Genomic DNA, 12,075 nt, shown 5'->3' with positions numbered 1-12,075 from the left:
GTAGCTTTGTAATATAGTCTGAAGTCAGGGAGCCTGATTCCTCCAGCTCCATTTTTCGTTCTCAAGATTGCTTTGGCTATTCGTGGTCTTTTGTGTTTCCATACAAATTGTGAAATTTTTTGTTCTAGTTCTGTGAAAAATGCCAGTGGTAGTTTGATAGGGATTGCATTGACTCTGTAGATTGCTTTGGGTAGCAGAGTCATTTTCACAATGTTGATTCTTCCAATCCAAGAACATGGTATATCTCTCCATCTATTTGTATCATCTTTAATTTCTTTCATCAGTGTCTTATAATTTTCTGCATACAGGTCTTTTGTCTCCTTAGGTAGGTTTATTTCTAGATATTTTATTCTTTTTGTTGCAATGGTAAACGGGAGTGTTTTCTTAATTTCACTTTCAGATTTTTCATCATTAGTATATAGGAAGGCAAGAGATTTCTGTGCATTAATTTTGTATCCTGCTACTTTACCAAATTCATTGATTAGCTCTAGTAGTTTTCTGGTAGCATCTTTAGGATTCTCTATGTATAGTATCATGTCATCTGCAAACAGTGACAGCTTTACTTCTTCTTTTCCGATTTGGATTCCTTTTACTTTTTTTTCTTCTCTGATTGCTGTGGCTAACACTTCCAAAACTATGTTGAATAATAGTGGTGAGAGTGGGCAACCTTGTCTTGTTCCTGATCTTAGTGGAAATGGTTTCAGTTTTTCACCATTGAGGACAATGTTGGCTGTGGGTTTGTCATATATGGCCTTTATTATGTTGAGGAAAGTTCCCTCTATGCCTACTTTCTGCAGGGCTTTTATCATAAATGGGTGTTGAATTTTGTCGAAAGCTTTCTCTGCATCTATTGAGATGATCATATGGTTTTTCTCCTTCAATTTGTTAATATGATGTATCACGTTGACTGATTTGTGTATATTGAAGAATCCTTGCATTCCTGGAATAAACCCCACTTGATCATGGTGTATAATCCTTTTAATGTGCTGTTGGATTCTGTTTGCTAGTATTTTGTTGAGGATTTTTGCATCTGTGTTCATCAGTGATACTGGCCTGTAGTTTTCTTTCTTTGTGACATCTTTGTCTGGTTTTGGTATCAGGGTGATGGTGGCCTCGTAGAATGAGATGGGGAGTGTTCCTCCCTCTGCAATATTTTGGAAGAGTTTGAGAAGGATAGGTGTTAGCTCTTCTCTAAATGTTTGATAGAATTCGCCTGTGAAGCCATCTGGTCCTGGGCTTTTGTGTGTTGGAAGATTTTTAATCACAGTTTCAATTTCAGTGCTTGTGATTGGTCTGTTCATATTTTCTATTTCTTCCTGGTTCAGTCTCGGCAGGTTGTGCATTTCTAAGAATCTGTCCATTTCTTCCAGGTTGTCCATTTTATTGGCATAGAGTTGCTTGTAGTAATCTCTCATGATCGTTTGTATTTCTGCAGTGTCAGTGGTTACTTCTCCTTTTTCATTTCTAATTCTATTGATTTGAGTCTTCTCCCTTTTTCTCTTGATGAGTCTGGCTAATGGTTTATCAATTTTGTTTATCTTCTCAAAGAACCAGCTTTTAGTTTCATTGATTTTTGCTATTGTTTCCTTCATTTCTTTTTCATTTATTTCTGATCTGATCTTTATGATTTCTTTCCTTCTGCTAGCTTTGGGGTTTTTTTGTTCTTCTTTCTCTAATTGCTTTAGGTGCAAGGTTAGGTTGTTTATTCGAGATGTTTCCTGTTTCTTGATGTAGGCTTGTATTGCTATAAACTTCCCTCTTTAGAACTGCTTTTGCTGCATCCCATAGGTTTTGGGTCGTTGTGTCTCCATTGTCATTTGTTTCTAGGTATTTTTTGATTTCCCCTTTGATTTCTTCAGTGATCACTTCGTTATTAAGTAGTGTATTGTGTAGCCTCCATGTGTTTGTATTTTTTACAGATCTTTTCCTGTAATTGATATCTAGTCTCATAGCGTTGTGGTCGGAAAAGATACTTGATACGATTTCAATTTTCTTAAATTTACCAAGGCTTGATTTGTGACCCAAGATATGATCTATCCTGGAGAATGTTCCATGAGCACTTGAGAAAAATGTGTATTCTGTTGTTTTTGGGTGGAATGTCCTAAAAATATCAATTAAGTCCATCTTGTTTAATGTATCATTTAAAGCTTGTGTTTCCTTATTTATTTTCATTTTGGATGATCTGTCCATTGGTGAAAATGGGGTGTTAAAGTCCCCTACTATGATTGTGTTACTGTCGATTTCCCCTTTTATGGCTGTTAGTATTTGCCTTATGTATTGAGGTGCTCCTATGTTGGGTGCATAAATATTTACAATTGTTATACCTTCCTCTTGGATCGATCCCTTGATCATTATATAGTGTCCTTCTTTGTCTCTTGTAATAGTCTTTATTTTAAAGTCTATTTTGTCTGATATGAGAATTGCTACTCCAGCTTTCTTTTGATTTCCATTTGCATGGAATATCTTTTTCCATCCCCTCACTTTCAGTCTGTATGTGTCTCTAGGTCTGAAGTGGGTCTCTTGTAGACAGCATATATATGGGTCTTGTTTTTGTATCCATTCAGCCAGTCTGTGTCTTTTGGTGGGAGCATTTAATCCATTTACATTTAAGGTAATTATCGATATGTATGTTCCTATTCCCATTTTCTTAAATGTTTTGGGTTTGTTATTGTAGGTGTTTTCCTTCTCTTGTGTTTCTTGCCTAGAGACGTTCCTTTAGCATTTGTTGTAAAGCTGGTTTGGTGGTGCTGAACTCTCTCAGCTTTTGCTTGTCTGTAAAGGTTTTAATTTCTCCATCAAATCTGAATGAGATCCTTGCTGAGTAGAGTAACCTTGGTTGTAGGTTTTTCTCCTTCATCACTTTAAGTATATCCTGCCACTCCCTTCTGGCTTGCAGAGTTTCTGCTGAAAGATCAGCTGTTAACCTTATGGGGATTCCCTTGTGTGTTATTTGTTGTTTTTCCCTTGCTGCTTTTAATATGTTTTCTTTATATGTAATTTTTGATAGTTTGATTAATATGTGTCTTGGTGTGTTTCTCCTTGGATTTATCCTGTATGGGACTCTCTGTGCTTCCAGGACTTGATTAACTCTTTCCTTTCCCATATTAGGGAAGTTTTCAACTACAATCTCTTCAAATATTTTCTCGGTCCCTTTCTTTTTCTCTTCTTCTTCTGGGACCCCTATGATTCGAATGTTGGTGCGTTTAATGTTGTCCCAGAGGTCTCTGAGACTGTCCTCAGTTCTTTTCATTCTTTTTTCTTTATTCTGGTCTGCAGTAGTTATTTCCACTATTTTATCTTCCAGGTCACTTATCCGTTCTTCTGCCTCAGTTATTCTGCTATTGATCCCGTCTAGAGTATTTTTAATTTCATTTATTGTGTTTTTCATCGTTGCTTGGTTCCTCTTTAGTTCTTCTACGTCCTTGTTAAATGTTTCTTGCATTTTGTCTATTCTATTTCCAAGATTTTGGATCATCTTTACTATCATTATTCTGAATTCTTTTTCAGGTAGACTGCCTATTTCCTCTTCATTTGTTAGGTCTGGTGTGTTTTGACCCTGCTCCTTCACCTGCTGTGTGTTTTTTTGTCTTCTCATTTTGCTTATCTTACTGTGTTTGGGGGTCTCCTTTTCACAGGCTGCAGGTTCGTAGTTCCCATTGTTTTTGGTATCTGTCCCCAGTGACTAAGGTTGGTTCAGTGGGTTGTGTAGGCTTCCTGGTGGAGGGGACTAGTGCCTGTGTTCTGGTGGATGAGGTTGGATCTTTCTGGTGGGCACGTCCACGTCTGGTGGTGTGTTTTGGGGTGTCTGTGGCCTTATTATGATTTTAGGCAGCCTCTCTGTTAATGGATGGGGCTGTGTTCCTGTCTTGCTAGTTGTTTGGCATAGGGTGTCCAGCACTGTTAGCTTGCTGGTCGTTGAGTGAAGCTGGGTCTTGATGTTGAGATGGAGATCTCTGAGAGATTTTCGCCGTTTGGTATTACGTGGAGCTGGGAGGTCTCTTGTGGACCAGTGTCCTGAAGTTGGCTCTCCCACCTCAGAGGCACAGCCCTGATGCCTGGCTGGAGCACCAAGAGCCTTTCATCCACACGGCTCAGAATAAAAGGGAGAAAAAATAGAAAGAAAGAAAGAGGATAAAATAAAATAAAATAAAATAAAGCTATTATAATAAAAAAAAGAAAAAAATTATGAAGAATAAATTTATTAAGAAAAAAATTTTTTTAATTTTTAAAAACAGATTTATTTATTTTTTATAATAAAAAATAAAAAATTATTAAGAAAAAATTTATTAAGAAAAAATTTTTTTTAATTTTTTAAAATAAAAAATAAGAAAAAACTTATTAAAAATTTTTTTAATTTTTTACAAATAGAAAAGGAAAAAATTATTAAGAAAACATTTATTAGGGGAAAAAATTTTTTCAAGTAAAAAAAAACAAAAAAAAAAACGGACGGACCTAACCCTAGGACTAACGGTGAGAGCAAAGCTATACAGACAAAATCTCACCCAGAAGCATACACATATACACTCACAAAAAAAGGAAAAGGGGAAAAATTAATATATCCTGCTCCCAAAGTCCACCTCCTAAATTTGGGATGATTCGTTGTCTATTCAGGTATTCAACAGATGCAGGCACATCAAGTTGTTTGTGGAGCTTTAATCCGCTGCTTCTGAGGCTGCTGGGAGAGATTTCCCTTTCTCTTCTTTGTTCGTACAGCTCCCGGGGTTCAGCTTTGGATTTGGACCCGCCTCTGCATGTAGGTCGCCTGAGGGCATCTGTTCCCCGCCAAGACAGAACGGGGTTAAAGGAGCAGCTGATTCGGGGCTCTGGCTCAGTCAGGCCCGGGGCGGGGGGGGGAGGGAGCGATACGGAGGAGGCGGGCCTGGCCATGGTGGGCTGCACTGGCTCCCGGGAGGGGCGGTGTGGAGAGTGACCTGTGCTCGCACACAGGCTTTTTGGTGGCGGCAGCAGCAGCAGCCTTAGCGTCTCATGCCCGTCTCTGGAGTCCGCGCTGATAGCCGTGGCTCGCACCCGCCTCTGGGGTCCGCACTGATAGCCGCGGCTCGCGCCCGTCTCTGGAGTTCGTTTAAGCGGCGCTCTGAATCCCCTCTCCTTGCGCGTCGCGAAACAAAGAGGCAAGAAAAAGTCTCTTGCCTCTTCGGCAGCTGCAGACCTTTTCTCGGGCTCCCTCCCTGCTAGCTGTGGTGCGCTAGTCCCTTCAGGCTGTGTTCACGCCGCCAACCCCAGTCCTCTCCCTGCGATCCGACCGAAGCCCGAGCCTCAGCTCCCAGCCCCCGCCCGCCCCGGCGGGTGAGCAGACAAGCCTCTCGGGCTGGTGAGTGCTGCTCGGCGCCGAGCCTCTGTGCGGGAATCTCTCCGTTTTTCCCTCTGCGCCCCTGTTGCTGTGGGATCCGCGCTGATAGCCGCGGCTCGCGCCCGTCTCTGGAGCTCGTTTAGGCGGCGCTCTGAATCCCCTCTCCTTTCACGCCACGAAACAAAGAGGCAAGAAAAAGTCTCTTGCGTCTTCGGCAGCTGCAGTCTTTTTCCCGGACTCCCTCCCGGCTAGCACCGAAGCCCGAGCCTCAGCTCCCAGCCCTCGCCCGCCCCAGCGGCTGAGCAGACAAGCCTCTCGGGCTGGTGAGTGCTGCTCGGCGCCGATCCTCTGTGCGGGAAACTCTGCTTTGCCCTCCGCACCCCTGTGGCTGCGCTCTCCTCCGTGGCTCTGAAGCTTTCCCCCTCTGCCACCCGCAGTCTCTGCCCACAAAGGGGCTTCCTAGTGTGTGGAAACCTTTCCTCCTTCACAGCTCCCTCCCACTGGTGCAGGTCCCGTCCCTATTCTTTTGTCTCTGTTATTTCTTTTTTCTTTTGCCCTACCCAAGTACGTGGGGATTTTCTTGCCTTTTGGGAGGTCTGACGTCTTCTGCCAGCGTTCAGTGGGTGTTCTGTAGGAGCAGTTCCACGTGTAGATGTATTTCTACTGTATCTGTGGGAAGGAAGGTGATCTCCGCGTCTTACTCTTCCGCCATCTTGCCCCTACTCCCGGATTTGTGATTCTTAACAAGTTCCCTGGTGATGCTGATGCAGCTGGATTGGGGATAACAATTTGAGAACCATTGCACTATCAAACTGTTGATGATTTCACTTTTAGGGAGCAATGGGCCACAGAAATTCTGCATTGAAAAAGTTGGGAAAGAAAATTGGTTGCCTAGAAGTCATACCTGGTAAGTAAAATCAGAAAGATTCAGTTATATGTATAACTGAATCACTTTGCTGTAGACCTCAAACAAACACAACATTGTTAATCAACTATACTTCAAAATAAAAGAAAAATTAAAAAGACAAAAAAGAAAGAGTGTAGAAAATAGTTTTTTCCCATTTATCCTGTATATACTAAAACGTGTTAGAAATTAGAAATGAAATACTTTCCCCATGGTATTGAATTATTTTTAATAGCTTTAGTGAGGCATAATTTATGTAACAAAAAACTTACCCATTTTAATTCAGTGATATTTAGTAGATTTTCAGAAAAGTAACCATCACTATAATCTAGTTTTAGAGTATTTCCTTCACCCCAAAACAATCACTGTTGCCATTAACAGTCAATCCCTTCCCCCACCCCCAATTTTTTTTTTTGAAATGTGATATTTAGAAAACTTAACTTTTCTCTGTAGGCAGAGGAAGAAATCAAGTGTAGATAGCTGTAGGGAGAGCTACTCTAACATGGTGACAGAAATACTATTTTCTCGTTATAAACGTAGTTTAACCACATTTCCAAAAATTTACAAAACTAAAAACAAACCCTAATCTTAACTCAAATACAATATATTGGAATTCAACCTAATGTCAACAATAGTTGAACTTTATTTTGTGGGACATTTCAGTGGTCATATATATACCTTGCAGGATATTTGTTTATTTTCCCTATCTACCCTTTTTGTTTTATTGTTTGCTCCTTTGTATTTTCATACATGTGGCTTTTTAAGAATAACAGCTTGGCATGTTTGTTGAAAATCAATTGACTGTAAATACATGGGTTTATTTCTGGATTCTCAATTCTATTCCGTTGATCTATATGTCTGTCCTTAATGGCAGTAACATTGTCTTGATTACTGTAGCTTTTCAGTGAGTTTTGAAATTAAGTATGCATTCTCCAACTTTTTCAAGATTGTTTCTGCTCTTCTGGGTTCTTTGGATTTCCATATGAATTATAAGATCAGCTTGTCCATTTCTGCAAAGAGGTCAGCTGGGATTTTGATATGAATTGCTTTGATCAGTTTGGGGGAGTAAGGTCGTCTTAACAGTATTAAGTCTTCTGATCCATGAATATCAGGTGTCTTTCCATTTGTTTAGGTGTTTAACTTATTTCAACAATGTTTTGTGGTTTTCATTACACAAGCCCTGCATTTCTTCTGATAAATTTATTCCTAAGTATTTTATTCTTTTTGAAGCTATTATAAATGGAATTGTTCTCTTAGTTTCATTTCAGATTATTCATTGCTAGTATATTGAAATACAATTGATTTTTTTACATTCATCTTGTACACATATATTTTGATTTGATCTTTTCTCCCTTTTTTTAAGCTTGGAACAGATTGTGCCATTACATTATTGTGAATAGCTTATCTCAGTCACACATGAAAACCAGCCTCATTACTTTTTCAAGTTCCATGTTTCCATTTGTTCATTTCTATAACCGTAAATTTATTTTCCCTTTGTGGATAGCATTATTTCTTAAAATATAGCAGAGGGCCAAGACTTTAGGGCAGATTCACTACCTGTTACCTTGTGAAGGTGTTCTTAATATGGCCCCAAATTAGAAGATGCCTTTAAAAACTCACAGCTAAGAATAGGACAGAGAAATTCAGTCAGACCAACATATTAGATATTAGAGCCGAAAACTTTTTTATTCTTAATGGGGTATACTTAAAACCTTTTGATAAGAGACCTATGACTCACAAAGCCTGAAGTATTTACTGTCTAACCCTTTACAGCAAAAGTTTGCTGACCACATATAGATTAGGGTGGATGGGAAAGCTTGAGAGGAGTAACATTTTACTGAGTACCTGCTGAGCACCAGTACTGTGCTATATATATGCTTGTTTTTTCTTCACTCTATCCCGAGAGATAAATATTGTTATTCCCATTTTACCAAAGAAAAAAACCGAGACTCAGAAAAGTAAAAAACACATGCTCAAGGGCCCAGTGACAGAGCTGGGATTTGAACCTAATTTTGCCTGGCTTTAAAACCATTGTTACACTGCCCATATGATTCTTAGTATATTTCCTTTTCTCAAGCTAACAATTCTTACTTTTAGTTTTAACCGCCTGGACCTGCCACCCTACAAGAGCTATGAGCAACTGAAGGAAAAGCTATTATTTGCTATTGAAGAAACAGAAGGATTTGGACAAGAGTGACTTCTGAGAGCTTGCACCGCCAAAGGACAAGAATTTATTTGCAATGTTTGTCCTTTTCCTTCTTTGCCTATTGCACATCTTGTAAAATTGGACTGTGACTGTTTAGAGAGTTACCTTGAGTGTAAGTAAATTAATGTTATCGTTGAGATTTATCTCACAGTGATTCTGGATTTCTTTTCAATGTTCCAGAAATCAGATCTGCAAATGACTAGTCAAAACCTTACTTAACATGGAATTAACACAACAATGAAATCTGCCTTGTCTTATTTCACTAGATTGTTTCCTTAACAAAAATTTTGTCTGTGTGTATCAGAAGTCTCATTTGGGAGTAGGGTTTTTTCTTTTAGAGATTCTGAAAATATGCAGGGAAGTCCCTTGGTAACTAAAATATGTAAGATCTTCCTATTAAGCCTCATGGTAAGAGGTATTTGTTTAAAATAGCCCAGCTTCTGGGGATGTGAGCAAACTTCTGGCTTGTGCTCTCCCTCTTATTTCAGCCTGGCCTGACTGTTGTTTTTCCTTTCCGGAGCATGAAATCCATGCATCATTTTGATGTTATCTCTAGAAAGGAGAGATGTGAGACTCTTGTATGTCTCTACAAAGTAGTTTTATTAATTTGAATTCAGAGAGAAGTTGTTCCCAGCCTGCAAATGACTGCATAACTCTCTTCATTTGGAAGTTTGTTTTAATTGCCTTGCAAATACTAAACTTCACAAACAGTATTAACACTATGCTTCCTTCACTGTCTGTATAAAAGTTAACCTAGAATTGGAATTAATTTAGCTGAATTCTTTGAAGGCCATCAACAATTTTTATATGTTCCTGTATATTAATTGCATCTTTATAATTTTATCATAATCCAGCAACTTCAGTTACATTTAATTATTGCTAAGGAGTTCAAGTTATATCTAGAGTGCTTTCTAATCCAAGTAGAGGTCAATGAAACATCCTGTAAAATTACATTTTCATTAGGGAGGGAGAGCTGTGGTACTGGCTAAAAAAGAAGGGAGTAATACGTTTATTCGCAATACATTTCTAGTAACCACAGAAATGTATTCTCTATGTGAATTAAAACTTTTTAAATTGATAATTTCTCTGACACCTGTTAGAGTAGTTATTTCCATTCTTTCCCTCGTCCTGATCTGGATATTCTGTTCACCTCTAAAAATTTTTACAGGTTTTCCCCATGACTGTTAGATTGCTCTGTTAGTAACTGATTAATGAATGCACTTTGACCTTCTCTGTGGTAATTTTTTCAACTTAGCCTGCTTAGACTCTGTCAGGATGACTGCTGTCAGAGGTTTGACTTTATGGACAGTGGGAGGAAGCCGAAGCCAGCTGAGTGCCTATCATAGCCGAACCCTGAGGACAGCCTCATAACTCATGAGATAGGGACTTTGGCAGGTTTCAGTACCATAGCGTGAACAAATAGCATTGAGCCAAAAATCAGCAGAGAATAGCAAACCCCTGTTGTATATGGAAAGAAAATGGGGGTTTTTGTCCCTAACTACCCTTCCTTTTACATCTTGGAAAAACAACAAAAACACTTTGCAACTTGTGTATCTGTACTCTAAAACACTGCCATCATAAAGCAGACTTATGTGAGTGAAAGGGTTGCCTCATCCAGAAATTGTTAGTGTAAAGGGAGAGATTGGGCTCCCCCCAATCCTATCTTTATTTTGATTTTATTCTACTTACTCTAGGAAATGTAGTACAGTCTCTAAGCCCTAGTTGTTTTCAAAGTAGTGACTCTGCCTTTTTGTTGGTAGGGGGCAAAAAACTGTTGCTTTGTCTTACAGAGCGAATGTCTGCCAACTACCCATTCGTTATATAAGTCTGAATTTTGGTAATATATGGCTATGGAGATTAAGCCTTCTATAAAGACTTCCTATTGAGGTGAATGCTCACATTGAAATGTAGTTACCTACAATATTTACTAGAGATTTATGAGATTAAATTAAGAGATAATGTAAGAAAGTAGACTTTTTTGTTCTACATAATGCTTGATGATTCATTTAGGGACCTAGAAATATTGTTCAAAAATGTATAAATATCATCCAAAAGGCTTTCTGCCCTATATTTTTAAAATACAGAATAGTTATATTTGAAGTAGTCCTGGCCCTAGTTCTATAGGGCCTGGCTATTTAATATTTTTATGGAAGAAATGTTTAGTTCTGGAAAAGGTAAATGCTTGTATATATTTTTGCAGCCTGGGATCTCCCTTACTCCATTTCTTCCTTTAATTTAAATGGCCACATGTATATGTCTTTCCCTGCTGTGTTAGGAAAATGGGGGCTGGATATCCCAAGAATCAGAGGTTATATAAAAATACTGCAAATAGACAGCAGACATAAATATCTACCAAATACTATCTTAAATTTTGGTCCAAATTGATCATTTGGAAATAGATTTATTGTAAGTGTTTAATTAGAGCGATTTCTTAAATCTGAACTAAATTGCTTTTAGAGTCCTTTTTTCTTTGTAAGCATTGTAAATGCTAATAAATCCTGTTAATTTTTTTACTGCATGTTATGTTGAAATAAAAACAAAGTAAAATGAGCAATTGCCTTATTCTTCTGCTCTTTTGGGAGGTTGGGGAAGGCAGCATTTCACATAGCCTGGGTCTGGAGGGAAGGACCTCACTTGTTTCATCAAATAGAGTGATTTAAAACTGGTCCAGCAGCTCATAATAATGAATTACTGCTCTGTCTTTTATGATCTTATATCAGAGTGCAGAAGAATGTAATTTCATAAGACTTACAATAACTCTATTTAAAATTCAGGTACTAGTTTTTCATCAAGAGATTGACATACCAATGTCAATTCATCTGAAATTTTAGTGAAACATGACTCACCTGCCCAAAGAGGTCTCATCCTAAATGAACTATTTCAGTCAAACCCACTCTGCCACTTTTTATTTACCTGGTTAATAATCTGAAATGTTATTAGGGATGACTCATGGAATTAGACTTCTCTATTTTTATATCCCTCCTTGTTTTGGATGTAACTCCATCCTTTTAAACTCCTTTAGGTTAACTACTTCTATTTAATATTATTGGCATCTCCAGCCCCCCTCATTTTTTTGTTTTTCTTTTAGAGTTATTTACAAAATTATTTGTATATATTCTATGCTTTCATTAACCAAAAATGGAATGGCAGCACTGGATTGTATATTACTGTATTGGAGTTCCTCTGTTTTCTTGAACTGTAATTTCAAACACTCAGGTAACTTTACAAATACCACAAGGAGTGAAGTGCTCTTATAAAGGTCCTGCAGGGGGCTGCCTCACTTGCATTTCCTTAAAAGTTGTAAGACTGTTTACAATTAAACTTTTTGGTCCTTCATTTGCACACTTTTCTTTTAGTCTTGAGTAAGGTTTTCCCCACTTTCAGGGAAGCCTTCTATGTGAACAGGTCATATAGATTTCTGCCCCTCTGCTTTTGTAAGTGAGCAGGTTACAGCCTGTCTTGTACTGTGGAGTAGATAGGAAAAAAACTAGAAAGACTCAGGTGAGACTGGATTTAGTGCCTATGTTGAAGAGAACCAAGATGAAGACATCTCCTTTTCTGGGACGACCAAGGGTTTCCCTAAGACAGGATCCCAGCCATAGGTGCTCAATAGAGAATTACCAGCTGGCTACCAAGACTTTTTCTTATTAGGAA

The 12,075-nt window shown here is 38.5% G+C and overlaps 1 protein-coding gene across 3 annotated transcripts in view; it reads left to right on the top strand.

Annotated features, from left to right (window-relative positions):
* The window catches only part of ITCH (itchy E3 ubiquitin protein ligase), a 130,102-nt gene extending 118,628 nt beyond the window's left edge, over window positions 1–11,474 (top strand). For all 3 annotated transcript variants that reach the window (XM_061210205.1, XM_061210204.1, XM_061210206.1), the window contains 2 exons: window positions 6,146–6,218; window positions 8,313–11,474. In XM_061210205.1, the coding sequence (XP_061066188.1) occupies window positions 6,146–6,218; window positions 8,313–8,412 (173 nt within the window). In that variant the 3' untranslated portion in view covers window positions 8,413–11,474. The remainder of the gene's footprint in view (window positions 1–6,145; window positions 6,219–8,312) is intronic.
* Window positions 11,475–12,075: the final 601 nt, after the last annotated feature.

This window comes from Eubalaena glacialis, chromosome 13 (assembly GCF_028564815.1).
Source record: "Eubalaena glacialis isolate mEubGla1 chromosome 13, mEubGla1.1.hap2.+ XY, whole genome shotgun sequence".
In the NCBI taxonomy this organism is placed as follows: Eukaryota; Metazoa; Chordata; class Mammalia; order Artiodactyla; family Balaenidae; genus Eubalaena; species Eubalaena glacialis.
Note: the sequence above shows the minus strand (reverse complement) of the source record. Positions and strands in the feature narration are given on the sequence as shown.